The 18,495-nt window shown below is 35.3% G+C and overlaps 1 protein-coding gene across 1 annotated transcript in view; it reads right to left on the bottom strand.

The window, feature by feature from the left end:
* The window catches only part of LOC149823357 (uncharacterized), an 81,740-nt gene that overhangs the window by 19,784 nt on the left and 43,461 nt on the right, over nucleotides 1-18,495 (bottom strand). Inside the window, exons 7-8 of the mRNA XM_090020034.1 lie at nucleotides 8,610-8,697; nucleotides 8,366-8,424 (exon numbers count right to left, since the gene is read on the bottom strand). Coding sequence (XP_089876160.1) covers nucleotides 8,366-8,424; nucleotides 8,610-8,697 — 147 coding nt within the window. The remainder of the gene's footprint in view (nucleotides 1-8,365; nucleotides 8,425-8,609; nucleotides 8,698-18,495) is intronic.

Consider the following 18,495-nt stretch of genomic DNA (forward strand, 5'->3'; position numbering starts at 1 on the left):
AAGAATCATCTCAAAGAAGGTCAAATCGTATCTCTAAAGTACTAAATAGGTTTGTGTCTTATGAGTCTTTTTCACCACATTTTAGAACTTATCTATTAGCCATTCACTCCTTTTATGAACCATCTCATTATAATGATGCTAAACAATATGCACATTGGAATGAAGTCCTGGAACATGAACTTAATGCTCTTAAGAAAACCCAAACTTAAAATTGTGGATCCTCCTCAAGGAAAGAAACCCATAAGATGTAGATGAGTTTTTAAGGTAAAAATCAAAAGTGGTGGATTTTTAAAAAGATATAAAGCTAGATTGGTAGCTAAAGGATATGCACAAGAGTATGAGGTAGATTATGATGAGACGTCTGCCCCGGTTCCTCGAATGACAAGTGCCCGAGCTCTTATTGTAATTGCTTCTATCAAAAAATGACATATTTATCAATTTGATGTTGAAAATGCTTTTTTTAAATGGAGATCTTAATGAAGAGGTTTATATAGATCCTCCTCCTGGTATGAGTTTAAATGAAAAAGTTTTAAAACTAAAGAAACCTTTGTATGGTCTTAAACAAGCTCCCAAGGCTTGGTAATGACAAGTTTAGTAATGTATTAATTAACTTGGGTTTTGTTTCATTCTATACTGACACTGATCTCTTTGTTAAGAAAATAGGTGGTTCTATTGTAATTCTGCTCCTTTATGTTGATGATACGATCATCACAGGTAGTGACAAAGAGGGAGTAAATGTCATTAAATGTATGTTAAAGAAAACTTTTAATATGTCTGACCTGGCTTTTCTGAGATATATTCTAGGTATTAAGGTGGCCTATTCACAACGAGGATATATTTTATCTCAAATGAAGCTGGCCACAGACATTTGTACTAGGTCGGGGATTTCAGATGATAAGAAAGTAGAAACTCCTGAAGTTATAAATGCCAAATTAAGACTTGAAGATGGTGTTTTACTTAATGATCCTACTCCTTATCGACAATTAATTGGATCATTTACTTGTCTATCACCCGACCAGATATTGCTCATGTCGTTTATTCAGTAAGCCAGTTTCAGCATGCCCCTACGATAGTTTACATGGCAGTTGTCATGAGAATTGTGCGATATATCAAGAATACTATCTTAAAAGGGCTTTTCTTATCCTCTTCTTCTTCTTCTTTTAATTTGACTGCTTATACTGATGCAGATTGGGAAGGTAATCCCAATGATCGAATCTCAACTACTGATTTTTGTATTTTCTTAGGGGATTCACCTATTTCTTAGAGGTACAAGAAGCAACAAAAGGTATCTTTGTCGTTAACTGAAGCTAAATATTGTGTCATGGCTACTACAACCATGGAGATCGTATAGCTTAGAAGTCTTCTTTAAGATATGGGAGTCGTCATCTCTGTTAAATTGTCTCTTTTTTGTATACATATATTTATATATATAAAGAGAGATACATATACATATATGTATGATACATATATTTATACGTATCTGTTAAAATATGTAATCTCATATAATATCTCATATGTAATCTCATAGACATGTAATGTTTTATCTCCTTTTTAGTTAGGATTTTTCGTTTAATTAATTCTAGTTAAAATACAACTAGAATTAGCCAAACCAGTCCATCATTGGACTGATTTGGCCTTTACCTTTTTGACTAGTCAAAAAGGTACTTTTTTTACAAAGTCAAAAAGGTAAATCCAAAAAGAGTTGTTGGAGAGCAGTTGGAGAGTCCAACAGCTCTCTTAAGGCTTCTCTCTACCTCTCTATAAATATGGGGCTATTCCCCTTGTAAATACTCACTCTTGTTTTGGGTTTTTATCTCAAATCAATAAAATTGTTTATTTTTCATTTTTTATACCTGTTTCGGGTAGTGTGTATTCTTAAGTTCTCTTTGTGAACCTTTGTGGTTCTTATGGTGTATTTGTGAGAACTTGTTGAGAGACATTTGTTGTAGTGTATTTTTCACTTTCTTACATGGTATCAAAGCAAGGTCGGTGGACATGTATTGGGAAGCGTGTCATGCAACTACTCTTCAAAAAAGTGAAGTCTCTTTGAAGGAGTGCTCGTGTGTAGCCTTGAAGGGCGTGGAAGGCTACTTATTTTCGATCTTTGTGGTTAAAATATTCCTCTTCCCACTTGCTTTTCTTCTTCCCCTATCATTCTCAAGCTTGTAAAATGGATGACAATGATAATGTCACCATTAAGTCCATAAAACTCAACGATTCAAACTATGTAACATGGGCTTCAATCATGAAGGATCTTATTTGGGGAAAGGGTCTATGGGGCTTAGTTGATGGAACCGATAAGGAACCTAAACTAACGCTCACTAAAGAAGAAGGTGGAAGAGAAGTACCTCTTTCGGAGGTGGAAAAAACTAAGGCCATCTCCACATATGAAAAGGAATGGAAAGAATGAAGAATGGGTCACGCCAAGATCATGTCTTGGCTAATTTCTAGTGTAGACATAAAGAAGTGTTCAAGTCTCACAAAATTTGAACATGCTAATGATGCGTGGGAATATCTTAAGAGAATGTATTCTCTTAAAGATATTGCTCATATATGTAACTTACAAGAAAAGGTTCGGAATATGGTTCAAGGGGAGAGAAGTATTAGAGAATACTACAATAGCTTATCCGAACTATGGGAAGAGTTGGCTCTTCTTGAACCAAAGTGGCATTGTCCACAAGACATTGAGCTTCGCCAAAATCAAGTAAATGCGGAGCATTTTTTTCAATTTATAAATGGGTTGAGACCCGAATTTGAATCAACCAAGTCCGCTCTTCTACATCAGAGAAATGTTCCCTCTATTGAAGATACTATTGAAGAGCTAAGTATGGAAGAAAATCGACTCAAGAAACGAGTTGACAAAAGTGATGATGATACAGTTTTAGCTGTATCTAGACCAGGTAATCACATTCGCACATACAAACCTCCACATATTGGGAGAATAAACAATGAAAGGCAAGGAGGCGATTTTGAAAGGAGAAAAGTTATTTGTTATTACTGTCATGAACTCGGACATGTTAAAACTTACTGTCCAAAGGTGAAAAAATCTTATGAGAAGAAGGTAGTTGTTGTTGAATCAAAAGAATCAAATGAGACATCCATTGGAAACATGTCCCTGTCTCAGCTGGTGGAGGCTCTACAACCTCTTCTTAAAGGAACTTCTCCCTCAGCTGGAGCTGCGATCTCTTCTGTTGGCACCTTCGATCCAGGTAAACCCCTATGGCTTCTTGACTCTGGTGCTTCTTTTCACATGACACCAAATTTAAAATTACTGTCGCATTGTTATGACTCAAGTGGATCGAGTGTTTTTACTGCGGATGGAACATCCCTTGAGATAAAAAGAATAGGAAATTTCAAAAATAACTCTCAAAACTCAAAAGGATTTTGTGTTCCAAAAATTAGATATATCCTCAAACTTAATCTAAATCTCTTATCTGTTTCTCAATTAACTGATCATGGGTGTAATGTTTCTTTCTCTTCTCATGATTGTCAAGTACAGGATCACCAGTCAGGGAAGCTGATTGGGGAAGGCCATAGAGAATGAGGCTTATATTACATGAACTTTTTGGAATTACCCAAGAAAACATTATGCTGCAATGTTCAAAAAGTAGGCTTGGATCTTTTACATCAAAGATTTGGTCACCCTTGTATATCCAAGCTTCAGTACTTTCCAAACATGGAAAAATTTTGTAATTTTGAAACTTTCACTTGTGAAAAATGTATTCTTGGAAAAATGAAACGACTAGCATTTCATGAAAGAACTTTTGTCTCCACTCGACCACTTGAATTAATTCACTCTGATGTTTGGGGTCCTGCACCAGTTATGTCAAAAGGTGGGTTTTTATACTATGTAATTTTCGTGGATGACTTTACACGATATACCTGGATTTACTTTCTCAAACACAAATTTGAAGTGTTCTCTTTTTTCCAAATATTTCATAATATGGTCAAAAATCAATTTAAGAATGATATTTTAATATTTCGCACTGATTCAGGAGGAGAATTTTTATCAACTGAATTTAAAGAATATTTGAACTCACATGAAATTTCACACCAAAAATCTTGTCCCTATACCCCTCAACAAAATGGGTTAGCTTAGAGAAAACACAGACACATTATAGAAACAACTAGAACACTACTTATCACACATCAAGTTCCTAAAGTTTTTTGGGCCGAAGCTATTTTGACTGCTGTGTATCTTATTAATAGGATGCCCTCATCCTCAATAAACAATATTTCTCCTACTGAAAAGCTTTATAAACAAAAACCTGATTATTCTAGACCGAGGGTGTTTGGGTGCAAGTGCTTTGTTTTTACAGATAAGAATGATAAATTCTCTCCCCGTGCTATACCCTGTACTTTTTTAGGATATGCAAATAATAAAAAAGGATACAAATGTTTTGACCCTAAAAACAACAAGTTATACGTTTCAAGGAATGTATCATTTCTAGAAAATGAATGTTTTTTTGAAAACAAAAATTCTACTGAAATAGATGAGTATTCCTTCTTGTTGGATCTAGTTCCAAAGAATAGTGAAAGAGAAATTGATCTAGATGATCAGATGGATGTGATTGATTCTGATCCTCATAGAAATAGTCAAGATTGTATTCAATACTCTAGACGAGGAAATTTAGAAAGACAATGTGCCCTCAATAAATACACAAGGGAACAGGAATCTGCCTCTTCATCTAGAAAATCCACTAGGATCTCGAGGGTTCCTGCAAAGTTTGTGTCATATCAGTCTTTTTCACCAAAACATCAAGCCTTTATTGCTCTAATTCATTCCTATGAAGAACCTCCCAGTTATGATATAGCCAAGGATCAACCAGAATGGGTCAAGGCTATGAAAGTCGAATTAGAAGCCTTAGAAAAAACAAATACTTGGATCATTCAAGACCATCCTCCAAACAACAAGAAACCTATTAGTTGTCGTTGGGTGTATAAGGTGAAAACCAAGAGTGATGACACTCTTGAAAGATTCAAGGCCCGATTGGTGGCAAAAGGCTATTCCCAAGAATATGGAATAGACTATGAAAAGACCTTTGCCCCAGTAGCTAGAATGACTATTGTTAAAATCCTAATAGCTCTTGCATCAATAAAGGGATGACATATCTTTCAAATGGATGTTAAAAATGCTTTTCTAAATGAAACTTTAGCTGAAGAAGTATACATGGACCCACCACCAAGAATGAATATACCTAAAGGGAAAACACTTCGCCTAAACAAGGCTTTATATGGTCTCAAGCAAGCTCCAAAAGCTTGGCATGATAAGTTTAGTAAGGTTATGCTTGATTTTGGTTTTCGATTTTGTCTTACTGACACAACTTTGTTTGTTAAGAATTCTGATGCAAGTATTATCATTCCTCTACTCTATGTTGACGACATGATCATCACTGGAAGTGATAAACAGGGAGTTTATGATATTAAAAAATTTCTCAAAACATATTTTGAAATGAGTGATTTGGGTTTTTTGAAATATTTTCTTGGTATAGAAGTTGCCTACTCACCTAGAGGTTACTTGCTAACTCAATCTAAGTTTGCATTAGATATTGTTGTCAGGTCAGGTATTTCAGATAAAAGACATGTTGATACTCCTGAGATTGTGAATGTCAAAATGAAGATTGATGATGGAGAGACACTCGAGAATCCGACTCCGTATAGGCAACTTGTTGGGGCTCTATCGTATCTATCTATCACAAGACTTGACATTACACATGCGGTCCATACAGCCAGTCAATTTCAACATGCTTCAACTTCTATTCATATGGGAGCAGTTTTGCGTATTATTAGATATATCAAAAATTCTATTTCTCGAGGATTATTTTTATCCGCTTCCTCTAACTTAGAATTGCTTGCTTATACTGATGCAGATTGGGGTGGTGATCCAAATGACCGCCACTCAACTACAGGTTTTTTTGTCTTTTAGGGAGAATCCTTGGTGTCTTGGCGATGTAAGAAGCAACAAAAGGTCTCTCTCTCATCAATTGAAGTTGAATATAGAGCAATGGCTACAACTACTATGGAATTAGTCTGCTTCGACGTCTACTTTCCGATATGGGAGTTGAAAGTCCAAAAGCATCAAATCTGTGTTGTGACAACAAGAGCTCTATCTATATTGCAAGCAATCGGACATTTCATGAACGCACCAAGCATATAGAAATGGATTGCCATTATGTTCAAGAGGAATTTTTGCGTGGCACCATCAATCTTCCCTATGTTGCTTCAGAATATCAGCTGGTCGATTTCTTCACCAAGCCTCTCACTGCTCCTAGGTTTCACTTTCTCTTAAGCAAACTTTCGGTTATCCAACCGTAAGTTTGAGGGAGAGTGTTAAAATATGTAATCTCATATAATATCTCATATGTAATCTCATAGACATGTAATGTTTTATCTCCTTTCTAGTTAGGATTTTTCGTTTAATTAATTCTAGTTAAAATACAACTAGAATTAGCTAAACCAGTCCATCATTGGACTGATTTGGCCTTTACCTTTTTGACTAGTAAAAAAGGTACCTTTTTGACCAAGTCAAAAAGGTAAATCCAAAAAGAGTTGTTGGACTCCCCAACAGCTCTATTAGAGCCATTGGAGAGTCCAACAGCTCTCTTAAGGCTTCTCTCTACCTCTCTATAAATATGGGGCTATTCCCCTTATAAATACTCACTCTTGTTTTGGGTTTTTATCTCAAATCAATAAAATTGCTTATTTTTCATTTTTTATACCCGTTTCGGGTAGTGTGTATCCTTAAGTTCTCTTTGTGAACCTTTGTGGTTCTTATGGTGTATTTGTGAGAACTTGTTGAGAGACATTTGTTGTAGTGTATTTTTCACTTTCTTTCAGTATCTACCGTTATATATATATATATATATATATATATATATATATATATATTATTTTCACATCATGTAACCCTAGGGGTATTTCTGTCTTTTTTACTTTTTACGCATATTCACATTAGTGAATGTATTTATAAATCTTTTCTTTTTCTTTTCTCTTTTCCTTTTTTCTTTTTCTTCTTTTTCTTTTTCTTTTTCTTCTTTTTTTTCTCTTTGTTGACTTAATCAACACTTTGGAGGGGGTCCAACACTAGATGTTGGAGCCCCTCCAACGGTTAGATTTCTAACCGTTGGAGGGGCTCCAACGTCTAGTGGGAGCTCCTCCAAGGTCTCCTCTTCATTATAAATAGGGGTGAACCCCCCTCTTAAATGTATTCATTGCTTGGAGCATTGTTCTCCATTGTTAAATAAAATTCTTTATATTTTAGCATTTGTGTTCTCTATTTGTACCTTGTGTACATTTTGTTCTAAGTGTTCTTGTGCCTTTGTGCACATATCCCTTTGTGGAGGTGGTGCTTATTTTGCACATTATCTCTTTTGAGATATTTTCACAATCAGAACTCCTTCGAAGATGTGTTGGGACAATAAAAGTGTAATCTACATTGCAAGCAATTATACCTTTCACGAGTGCACCAAGCATATTGAAATGGACTGTCACTATGTTCGAGATGAATATCTAAGAGGGACAATTTTCTTGCCTTATGTCACATCAGAATAGCACTTGGCCGACTTATTCACCAAAGCGCTTCCAACTCCTCGCTTTCTGTTTCTCCTTAACAAACTTTCAGTTTTCTTTCCATAAAGTTTGAGGAGGGGTGTTAATATATGTATATGTTAAAATACCCGATAGGGGTATTTTGGTCTTTTCCACTATACATTTTATTTTTATGTTTTTTTTGTATTTTTACTTTTCTTTTTTCTTTTTGCCTTTTGGCAACCATTGGGGGGGGCACCTAAATAGGCGTTGGGGTCCCCAACGGTCATATTAATGACCATTGGGGCTCCCCAACGTCTATTAATGGAGCCCCAATGGCCCCCCTTTTTCGGCCCATTCTTTTTGTATATATAGGGGTCTTCCCCCTTCTTTTTTGTAAGGAGTTTTCTCCTCTTTTCTCTCTTGAATAATATTCTTTTGCCTTTTGTCTTTCACCCCATAGTGGGTTTGTGTAATTTGCACATTAAGTGCTTGTGTTATTTGGTTTATTATTGAACCCTTTTGCATTTCCGCATATCTAATTAGAGATCTCACCCATTGGCAGCCCTAGTTTGCATTAACATTCAAAGTCTAAATAAGCTTATCTAATTATAATCCAATGCAAGCTCAAATTTCTTAATATACAGAGAAAGTTCACATGTTTCGGAAATGGTTGGAGTGTGTTCAAGAATAAACGAAATGACTATCATGAAATGTGCATAAACCATGTTTTTATCAAGTGACCCACAAAAAAATATTTAGGTCAGTAAAACAGAACTGTGGCCTTTGTAATGATCTAAAACATGATTCAAAAACGAAAGGTGAAGAAAACCTTTACCATGTCATAGACAATTTGTTCATTCTGCCAGTATGCCAATGGAGGAACAATCAATCGCCCTGTAGTTGAAGAAAATATACTTTTTAGCACTTGGGAAAAGTGACATACTCAAAATGACTGAATATCCAACAAAACCAAATTAAGAAAAAAAAGACATCTGCAAATTCAGGCTCCAGGATAAGCCAGCATTCATCTTACTTATTGAATAAAGAATGATTAATTCTGATATGCTAGAAAAGAGTACCTGAGCTAGAGACTTTTAAATTGAATGCTTTTCCAGGACTGGAGGATGATTTTTGCATACTATTGGGAGGGGTATACGGCTGACGTATCTGAAACGGGAAATAAAGACAGAAAAAAAGGATCACTGTATGTTATGGAAGCTGCAAAAAGAATACAAAAAAAAAAAACAGTAATGCATAAAAGCAAATATTGAAGCTTATGTTTCAGGAACTCTTGCTTTGGTTCACGATATCATCACGAAATGAACTAGTTGCCATAGCTTGAGTAGGTGCAACATCAGGTTGAGCAGCCTACCAGTACCAGGCCATGGTGACCTGGCTCAGTCCTGGATGGGTTGGGTTGATTGCCTGGAAGTGGTAGTTGCCTAGCCAAAATCCAACATGATAGTTGATAAGATTGAGTCTAAAGACTCTAAACCACCCAATGACCCAAACCAGGCTGCCAAGTAAAGGAGGAGAAAAAAGATAAGCTCCCACCTTACACCTTCCCTTTTTCTTATGTCGGCTTAGTGTTTGGCAACATTGGCTGCCAATCTCAGCGGGCAATGGGCCTACCCTTGTCCTGAGCCCAATAAGACCAGGTGCTATATACTGAACCCAACCACAAATTTTGCATCAATAAGTTTACATCATATAGTTATTAGGCATTCAAATGGTCATGAAGTTTGATCATCAGTAAGCTTTCCAGCCAAGAGATCGTGACAGCATAAAGTGGAAACATTTGGTGTAAAATTCCAGGTCTAGGGCCAGTTTCAAATTTGGATTTTGTAAGCACAATTTTAAATAACCCTGGCTTCTCCACAATCCTATGATTGGGGAACTCCAAAATTCACCAAATTTAGGATTCTCATAATCCTAAATTTAAGTACAAAACTGGGATTCCTAAGGTCCCTTGTTCTGGAAAAAAGTTCAAGCATCCTACATCCTCTTGATTCGGAACGAAGAGATACGTAAGAAGGTAGGTGTTGCACCCATTGAAAATAAGATGCGAGAGAATCGTTTACGGTGGTTTGGACATATTCGGCGAAGGCCTAATGATGCTCCAGTTAGAAGGTTGGAGAAATGGGAAAATATATTAGTTAAAAGAGGTCGGGGTAGGCCTAGGAAGACTTGGATGGAGATGATAGGAAAGGATATGAATGCTTTGAACCTCACCGAGGACATGGCGTTGGATAGAAATGATTGGAGGAAAAGGATTCATGTGGAAGACCCAAAATGAATTTCTTTTTTGGTTCATATCGCTGACCCCAATTGTTTTGGGATGAAGGCGTAGTTGTTGTTGTTGTTGTTGTAGTTCTAATACAGAATTAGACCATCAACATGGTATGGATGTTCCTAAACCACATATAAATCCAAATTGAAATCCAATAATGATCCAATCCATCTATTATGTAAAATTTTCAAAGGGTTTATCTATTAGGAATGATATGGTTATTATCCATTTGAATCCAAACCTGCTCAAGCCAAGGTCCGACTAGATCTAGATCCAGGCTCAGTACAAAAACAGCAAACTGGATCATGATTTGGACACAAATGGATTAGTATGAAATCTAATCTATTAATAGAAGTATGCTGATTGCTAGATTTTAATAAATTCACCTTAAGTCATAAACAGTCATTCAAAATGTTATTTTCTTGGATGCCTAATGTATGTGGGGCCAAATGGCTAATCCAAATATAATTTATATTATAGCATGTTGATTCAAAATAGGCCCCCAACATATCTAATGGATTGGGCCTGTCAGGAAATATATGTGGTTTTGATATGGACTTTATTTGTTTATTTTCTTGTTCAAAGAAAGAAAAGATCCTATTCACATCTTATATCTTTCACCAGGTTCAGTACCATCCAAACCAGATCATGCTCAATTTAGAACCAATTTGCCAGCTAAAATTTGCATGTGAACTAGCCATGTTTTAGTATAGATTTTACCTCTTTTCCCCTTGGCTGAAATTAATAAAGAATCTTTAAGTTTTAAAACAATTTCTGGATGTGCATCAAACAAGGAATTCTTGAAAATTCAGCAAATATGTATCCTGGCATTCTAAGAATAGTGTAATTTCTGAACCCTAATTCCAAAAGTCCTGTCTCTAATTGTCTATAAAGTGTAGATCTAGAAGAACAAACATTTTACTACAAACATTCAAGTAAAATATAAAACAAATAAATAACTCATAGCAATAAATAATTGGTATAAGTTGAAATTTTAAGTCATAATACAGAACCTGTCAAGCACTTATTAATTTTCAGTGAGGAAGGAGAGAAGGAAAAGCTTGAGGAGATTGTCATGGCTCCCAACAACTCAAGTGTGGGGGTAGCAGTTACATTTTAAATATTACAAAGATTTAGGTTTGTCAGATACAATTGTCAAGTCCAGACTGACAACACCCCTAAACCCAAGACTCTTTATTTGATTTTTTATATCATAAGAAAAGAGAAAAAACAAAATATTCACCAAAAATATAAAAGGAAACAAATATAACCCATGAAATCTTGACTCATCCAATCATGACCTATTGAAACTTAGACAAGTTATGCATATTATGTTTAGATTGTTAAAATATATATTATGCATGTATATATAATATATACTTATATATATAAATTTTGTATTGTAATAATTTGCCCTATAAGGGCATTTTAGTCTTTTCACATGTACTTATAGTTGTTTATTATAAATAGTTATCCTTTTCCTTTTTTATTCTTTATTTTATTTTTTCATTTTTATTTTTCTTTTGCCATTGGGGGCCCCACTCCATAGAGTCGTTGGGGCCCCAACGTTCATAAATATGACCGTTGGGAGCTTCCCACCCAACGACTTTATGTTGGGAGCTCCCAATGGCTTCCCTCCTTGTTGGTTGTATATAAATAAGGGATGTGTTCCCTCCTATTTCTCAATGCTTTCTGAGCATATTTTCAATAAGATTATATTCTTTTACTTGTTTGTATTGCCCTTTGTTGGCTCTTTGTATTGTCCCATAGTGGACTCGTGTCTTTCACTCTTTTACTTGTATTGTGTCTTTGTGCCTTTGTATTGTCCATTACTGAACTTGTATGTGCTTTTGCATTTTGTTCCTACAATTCTGCATACTTCATTACATGGTATTAGAGCCATAGTGCTCTTGGTCATTTGGGAAAGTGTGCGCGGATTAGTGGTGCTTGCAAAACTCAAGGTTGAGAAGCTCTTTTCGTGGTCTTCCATATTTTCTCTTCCCTCTTCTATTAAGGCAAATGGAGAATGAACAAAAAATAGATCTCTCTTTCAAATTAAATGGTTTCAAGTACATGATGTGGGCGCCCGCTATGAAAAATAACCTCAAAGGCAAGAAACTTTGGGGATACGTGATGGGCTCTATTACGAAGTCTCAACTCAAACTCTCTAAGTTGGAAGCAAATCAAGAAAAAACGTTAGAAGAAGATGCTCAAATCAAAGCTAATGAAGATCATCAATCCAAGGTAGAGGATTGAGAAAACAAACATGCAAAAATTCTTGCATGATTCATAAACAATGTTAAGCTCAAAATATGTGCCAACATTGCTAAGTTTCGCAAAGCTAATGAGGCATGGTTATTTATAAAAGGTATGTATATCCAAAAAGACCTTGCGAGACAATTTTTTCTTCAGGAAAAAATATGTATCATCAAACAATGAGACATGAATATTCGTGACTACTTCAATACTCTTGGTCTTCTATGGGACGAGTTAGCCCTTCTTGAACCCAAATGGGTTGCTAGTGAGGATGTTGAGCTAAGAAGGGAACAAATGGAAAAATAACATTTTTTCAACTTTTGCATGGGCTTAAGCCCGAATTTGAACAAGATCTTCTCTCCTTCCCCCAGCGTTTACTTCTCAAAAAAAAGTGGGTGCTGATAAGATTCTTGTAACAAAGCCCTTATATTTATTATCCAAATCACAAATATATAATATTCTTTATACTGATGATTAATAGATTGCCTTATCATAGCAACCTGATCTACACTTATTGTGACACAACCTGAAAATGTTTCTTTCTACTATATTATCTCACTTCTGATATGTATAATGCTTACTTGGGAAAATAGGGAATATGTCCATAATTCTCACCATCAATTAACAACAGTAGAAAGATTAATTACTTTGAAAGCTCTGTGTTGAGAGCATAGTCACGTTAATCATTCAAGCTAATTTCTTGGCAAGGGGTTTTTCTAAATTTTCAAAAAGTGATTTTTCTTGGGAAAATCTCCGAAGCTTTAAAAATGAAAAAATATAAATAATAATAAGAATTATAAGAAAATAATAGGTTTTCTATTATTTTCCTTGCAAAAAATATAAAAAAACAAGTTTTAAAAGTTATTTAAAATATAAAACAAACCAAAAATAGAAAAACTGAATTTAAAACATCATGATATTTTCATTTTGGTGATATTTTGAAAATACCAAGATATTTTGCTGATATTATTGGCCTAGCTGAATATCAATTATATCGGTGATAATGGTTGAGAGATGTAATATAGAGTATTGTGTATTTGGTCTTAACCCTACTATATGTAGATTGTCATTATTTATGAGGGCAGTGTAGTCCGCTCAATTGTAATGCTATTGTAAAGGCAAAAAGTCTAAAAGTCATTGTTGTTCGTTTTAGAATATGAAGTTAGAATGGGGGCTCAACCTATATGTTGTATTCTCCTCTATTGCTTTTGCTTAATGAGTTTCTCATCAAGAGTGCTTAATATTCTATTGTATATAGTCTTATTGAGCTTCGATATGGTATGAGGGCAATATTCAGGCAAGAAGGAGGTTGTGAGATAGTGAATCTACAAGAAGGAAGCTGCATTCTCGCTGTGTCAGGTCTGCCTTGGGATTTGTGCTGTTAGTGTCAGCATCAGTTGTACGATTTTAGGGGTTCTTTGAATCAATAATCGCCGCAAACGGTGAGGATTTGGATTTATTACACATTTTTCTTTGAGTTTTTTGGAAATAGTGTTATTTTGGGACCAGATTTAGATTTTTGCTCACGGTGACTAGATCAATATTTTTTTATGACTACAACTTGATGCAATCAGGTCGTTTTTGTGTAAGGAAGCCTTTAAAAGTGGTAATTTTGACATGATTTGGTGATATGTTGATATTTTATTGGATTTTGTAGGTGTATATGGGACGTTAACTGCATTTTTGGGTATTGACATCTCTTTTGTTTACTGTAGTCATTACCAGCATAGTCTAGCCTCTGTTCTGTTGTGAGAGGCTTGTATTGGACTATGTGAATCTGAATATAGTTGTGCATGTGATCTTGGAATTTTCGTCTATAGGCATGAATCTTGAAGTCTTTAGTATATTGATTTGTGCCTTTGAGTATTGTGATATTGGGACAATTAGTCATTATTTTTGGTTATGTTGTTATTATTGTTGGTTGTGTGCAGGGATTTGCTTTGTAGTTTGGGGGTCGATGTGAGATGGAGAAAGAGTCTATCCAAATTATCCCGGTTAAACTAGATGGCACAAATTATGCCTATTGGGACAAGTTCATAAGAACTATGGTGAAGGGATTTGGCTATGTGGGCTACTTGGATGGTACCAAATCTAAGCCAAAGAAGGGTGATGCAATGGATGTGTGGGGTATTTGAATGGTACTAATCCTCTAGTACTTCCAATGCAGATATATTTGATAATTCTCTTGGTTGATAGATAGACTTAGGGAACATCATGTCATATGACTGCTCATGATTCTCTCCTGGCCAATTGTTATCCATGCAATGACATTTTTCGCACTATAGATGGGTCATCTATGTTTGTTTCAAAAGTTGAATTTATTACTTCTTATTCATATCTTAGAAGCAAATTGAATCTCTCTCAAGTATATCATGTTCCCTCTCTTGCTATGAATTTTATCTCTGTTGATAGAATAACTAAACTTAGTTGTAATATCACATTTTCTCATGTTGGTTGTATTTTGCAGGATCAACTATCAAGAAGGAAAATTGGGATTGCCCATAGAAGGGGAGATATGTACTATCTGTATCGGTTAGATATGAGTTCACAAAGGAGATCTAGAATCAGTCTAGGAGTTATCATAAATGAGTTTGTCTTATGGCAACAAAGGCTGAGACATATATCCAATTATAGGTTGCAGCAGTTGGAGTATTCAGGGAGTCTAAATGGGTCTAAGATGGTTGTGTCGAGTCATGTATAGGAGTGTGATTGTTGTAAGTTGGCAAAGAGTTATGCCATACCATTTGGGTCTAGAGATAGAGAGACTAATAGTCCTTTTGATTTTGTGCACTCAGATGTATAGAGTCTCTCATCAGTTTTGTTTAAGGGTGGTTCTGCATATTTTGTCACTTTCATTGATGATTGTACAAGATATACTTGGGTTTATTTCATGAAAAATAAAAATAAACTTTTTGAGATTTTTAAGAAATTTTGTGTTATGATTGAAACTTAATTTACTACTAAGATCAAGATTTTTTGCATTGATTATGGAGGTGAATATGTTAGCCATATGTTTAAAAGTTTCTTGCAAGAAAAAGGGATAGAACATCAAACATCTTGCCCTTATACTCTTAAGCAGAAAGTAATTGCAGAAAGAAAGAATAGACACATACTGGAAAGTACTAGTGTCTTGTTATTTAGTGGGAGTGTACTTAAAGGTTATTGCCTTATTGGGCATATGCAGTTTGTATGACAATCTATCATGTTGATTGTATGCCATATGGAGTTCTTAAAGGTATTTTCCCTTAAGAGAAATTATATAGAATTACTCCAAATTATAAAATGATGACAGCTTTTGGATGCACTTGTTTTGTTCTTTTGCCCGATAGATATAAAGATAAGCTTTCACCTTGGGCAGTAAAATGTTGCTTCTTGGGATTTCCAAATGGGGAAAAAGGTTATAAACTATGGTACCCGGAAACTCCATTTTGTCTTCTGTACCCGTGTTGACACCTGGATATGCCATTTTACCCACCGTACATAAAAGTTTGTATTTAATTTATAATTTATAATTATATTTTTAGTATATAATATATTTTAGATATAGCATATATATTTATATTATATTCAATTTATTTTGTATTTATGTGATATTTAATATATATATATATATAGCCGTGTCCCCGTACCCACATTTTTTGGAATTGTTGTGTTGTACCCTCCGTACTTGTATCTGTACCCACACCTACACCTGTACCGAGGTGACATAGGTTAGAAATGTTCTAATCTTGTTGAAAAAAAGATTTGGATATCCAGAAATTTCATATTTCATGAGGATACACCTTATTTTAGTCAGCTTAAGGATAAGGAGGAAAGTGAGATAGATTTCTTCTACATGGTGTTCTTTTTAATAGTGGAAAGAAAGGATAAGCATGTTATTGTTCAAGGGGAGGAAACGCAGAACAAGGATAACAAATTTGGACAAATTTGTTAAAAAATGATGTATATTTATATATATATATATATCTATATACATAGATTACGACACATACACATATATATGATATATATATGTCTATGTGTCTATCTATATATATATAAATATATATATTTATTTTGTAAAACCCGATAGGGGTATTTCTGTCATTTCACCTGTACACGCATATCATTGATATGCTTTTCTCTTTTTCTTTTTCCTTTATTCTTTTTCCTTTTTTGCTTTTTTAGTTTTTTGTTTTTATTCACTTGAGAGGGGTCCACATAGAGTCGTTGGACCCCTCCAACGGTCATAAATATGACCGTTGGAGGGGCTCCAACGACTCTATGGGAGCCCCTCCTTGGGTCCCTTGCTGTGTATAAATAAGGGGCACAGCCCCATGTATTTGTCAAGCTTCTTATGAAGCATTCTATGAAGAGAAATATATTTTTCTTTTTGTGCTTGACCACTTTTGTGGTTTATTTCGCCCTTTAGTGGCCTCTTGTGTATGTGCGTGCTTCCGTGCTTTCGCTTGGAGACGTTGCACTTTTCATTTGGCACTTCATTACATGGTATCAGAGCCTTGGTTAAGAAGGCTTCATTGGATCCTCCCTTGACAAGTAATACCTCTCCTCTCTCTTGTCTTATAAATTTTTCTTCTAATGGCCAACAAAGATGCAAAAATCGATCTCTCATTCAAATTGGATGGGACCAATTATCGCATGTGGGCGGCCGCTATGGAGAATAATCTCAAAGGTAAAAGGCTTTGGGGTTATGTATGTGGAACCATTCCGGAACCACAACTAAAGTTAACTAAACTTGAAGGAGGTGAAGAAAAAGCTTTGAATGAAGAAGAAAAAGAAAAGGCTATTCTTGATTATTCTTCTAAAATGGAAGATTGGGAAAGTGAACATGCTAAAATCTTAGCATGGTTCATGAATAACGTCGAATTAAAGATTTGTGCAAATCTTGCAAAATTCAAGAAGGCTAATGAAGCATGGTTTTTCATGAAAGGTATGTACACTCAAAGAGACCTTGCTAGGCATTTTTTTCTACAAGAAAAGGTAAGAGCTACCAAGCAAGGTGATATGAGCATTAGGGACTACTATAGTGCCCTATCTTCTTTATGGGATGAACTTGTCCTTCTCGAACCGCAATAGGAAGGAAGTGCTATTGCTATGCAACAAGAGCAAATGGAAAAAGAGAGGTTCTTTCAATTTATTCATGGGCTTCGTCCCGAATTTGAACAACTTAGAGGATCTCTACTTCATAGAGCCTCTACTCCTCTAAGCGATATTTTGGCCGATTTATGTCAAGAAGAAACCCGTTTGGCCTTAAAAAGGGATGTTGATGAAGTACATGCCGTGTCTAGACCCGGCAACAATGTAAGATCATATAAACCACCACATTTTTGGAAGAATAATGGTGGTGGAGGAAGAAAAATCATTTGTCATAATTGTAATGAACCGAGCCATATTCGTCCCGATTGCCCTAAATTCAAGAAGAAGGTAGCTTCCGTGGGAGAGACTCCTCCAATCATCAATGAAGATACAAAAAAGGATGGTGACATAAAGGATTCCATCGCTTATCTAACCGAAACTCTCCAACAATTTATGAAGATGAACGCCTCTACATCATCATCCTCACCTTCCACTTCCAGTGCCGCCATCTCTTCATTTCCAGGTATATCCTCTTGGATTCTTGATTCGGGTGCCTCTTTCCATATGACTCCAAATGCATCACTTTTGTCAAAACCAAGTCTCAATAAATTTAAATCATATGTATCCACCGCCGATGGAACTTCTTTAAATGTTGAGGGTATTGGAAACCTTGAGAAAATTTATGACCAAAACAAAGAATTTTTTGTTCCCAAAATCCGAATCATCCCAAAACTTAATCAAAATCTTTTTTCCGTCTCTCAAATTACCGATTTTGAATGTAATGTCTCTTTTTCACCTACCCATTGCTATGTGCAGGATCTCCGGTCCGGGAAGCGGATTGGGCAAGGCCATAGAAGAGGGGACCTTTACTATATGGATTTTTTGTCTTTGCCATCCAAATCATTTTGTAATCATGTTCAATCCAAAGATATTGAGACTTGGCATAAGAGACTTGGACACCCTAGTATTTCTAAATTGTACCTTTTTCCATTTTTGGAAAAATTTTGTAATACAAATACATTTACATGCAATGATTGTATTCTTGGGAAAATTCACTCTATTCCATATTCTCATAGCAATTTTGTGTCAAAAAGGCCTTTTGAACTTGTGCATTCCGATGTATGGGGACCGGCACCCGTTATGTCCAAAGGAGGCTTCTCTTACTATGTTTCTTTTATTGATGACTTTACTAGATACACATGGGTTTATATTATCAAGAATAAATCCGATGTCTTCACTAATTTTAAAGAGTTTCACGCTCTTGTTCAAAACCAATTCCAACACAATATAGCTATTTTTAGATCCGACTCAGGAGGAGAATACATGTCTAAAGACTTCCAAAA

This window comes from Nuphar pumila, chromosome 10 (genome assembly GCF_984573655.1).
Source record: "Nuphar pumila chromosome 10, dmNupPumi1.hap1.1, whole genome shotgun sequence".
Lineage (NCBI taxonomy): Eukaryota > Viridiplantae > Streptophyta > Magnoliopsida > Nymphaeales > Nymphaeaceae > Nuphar > Nuphar pumila.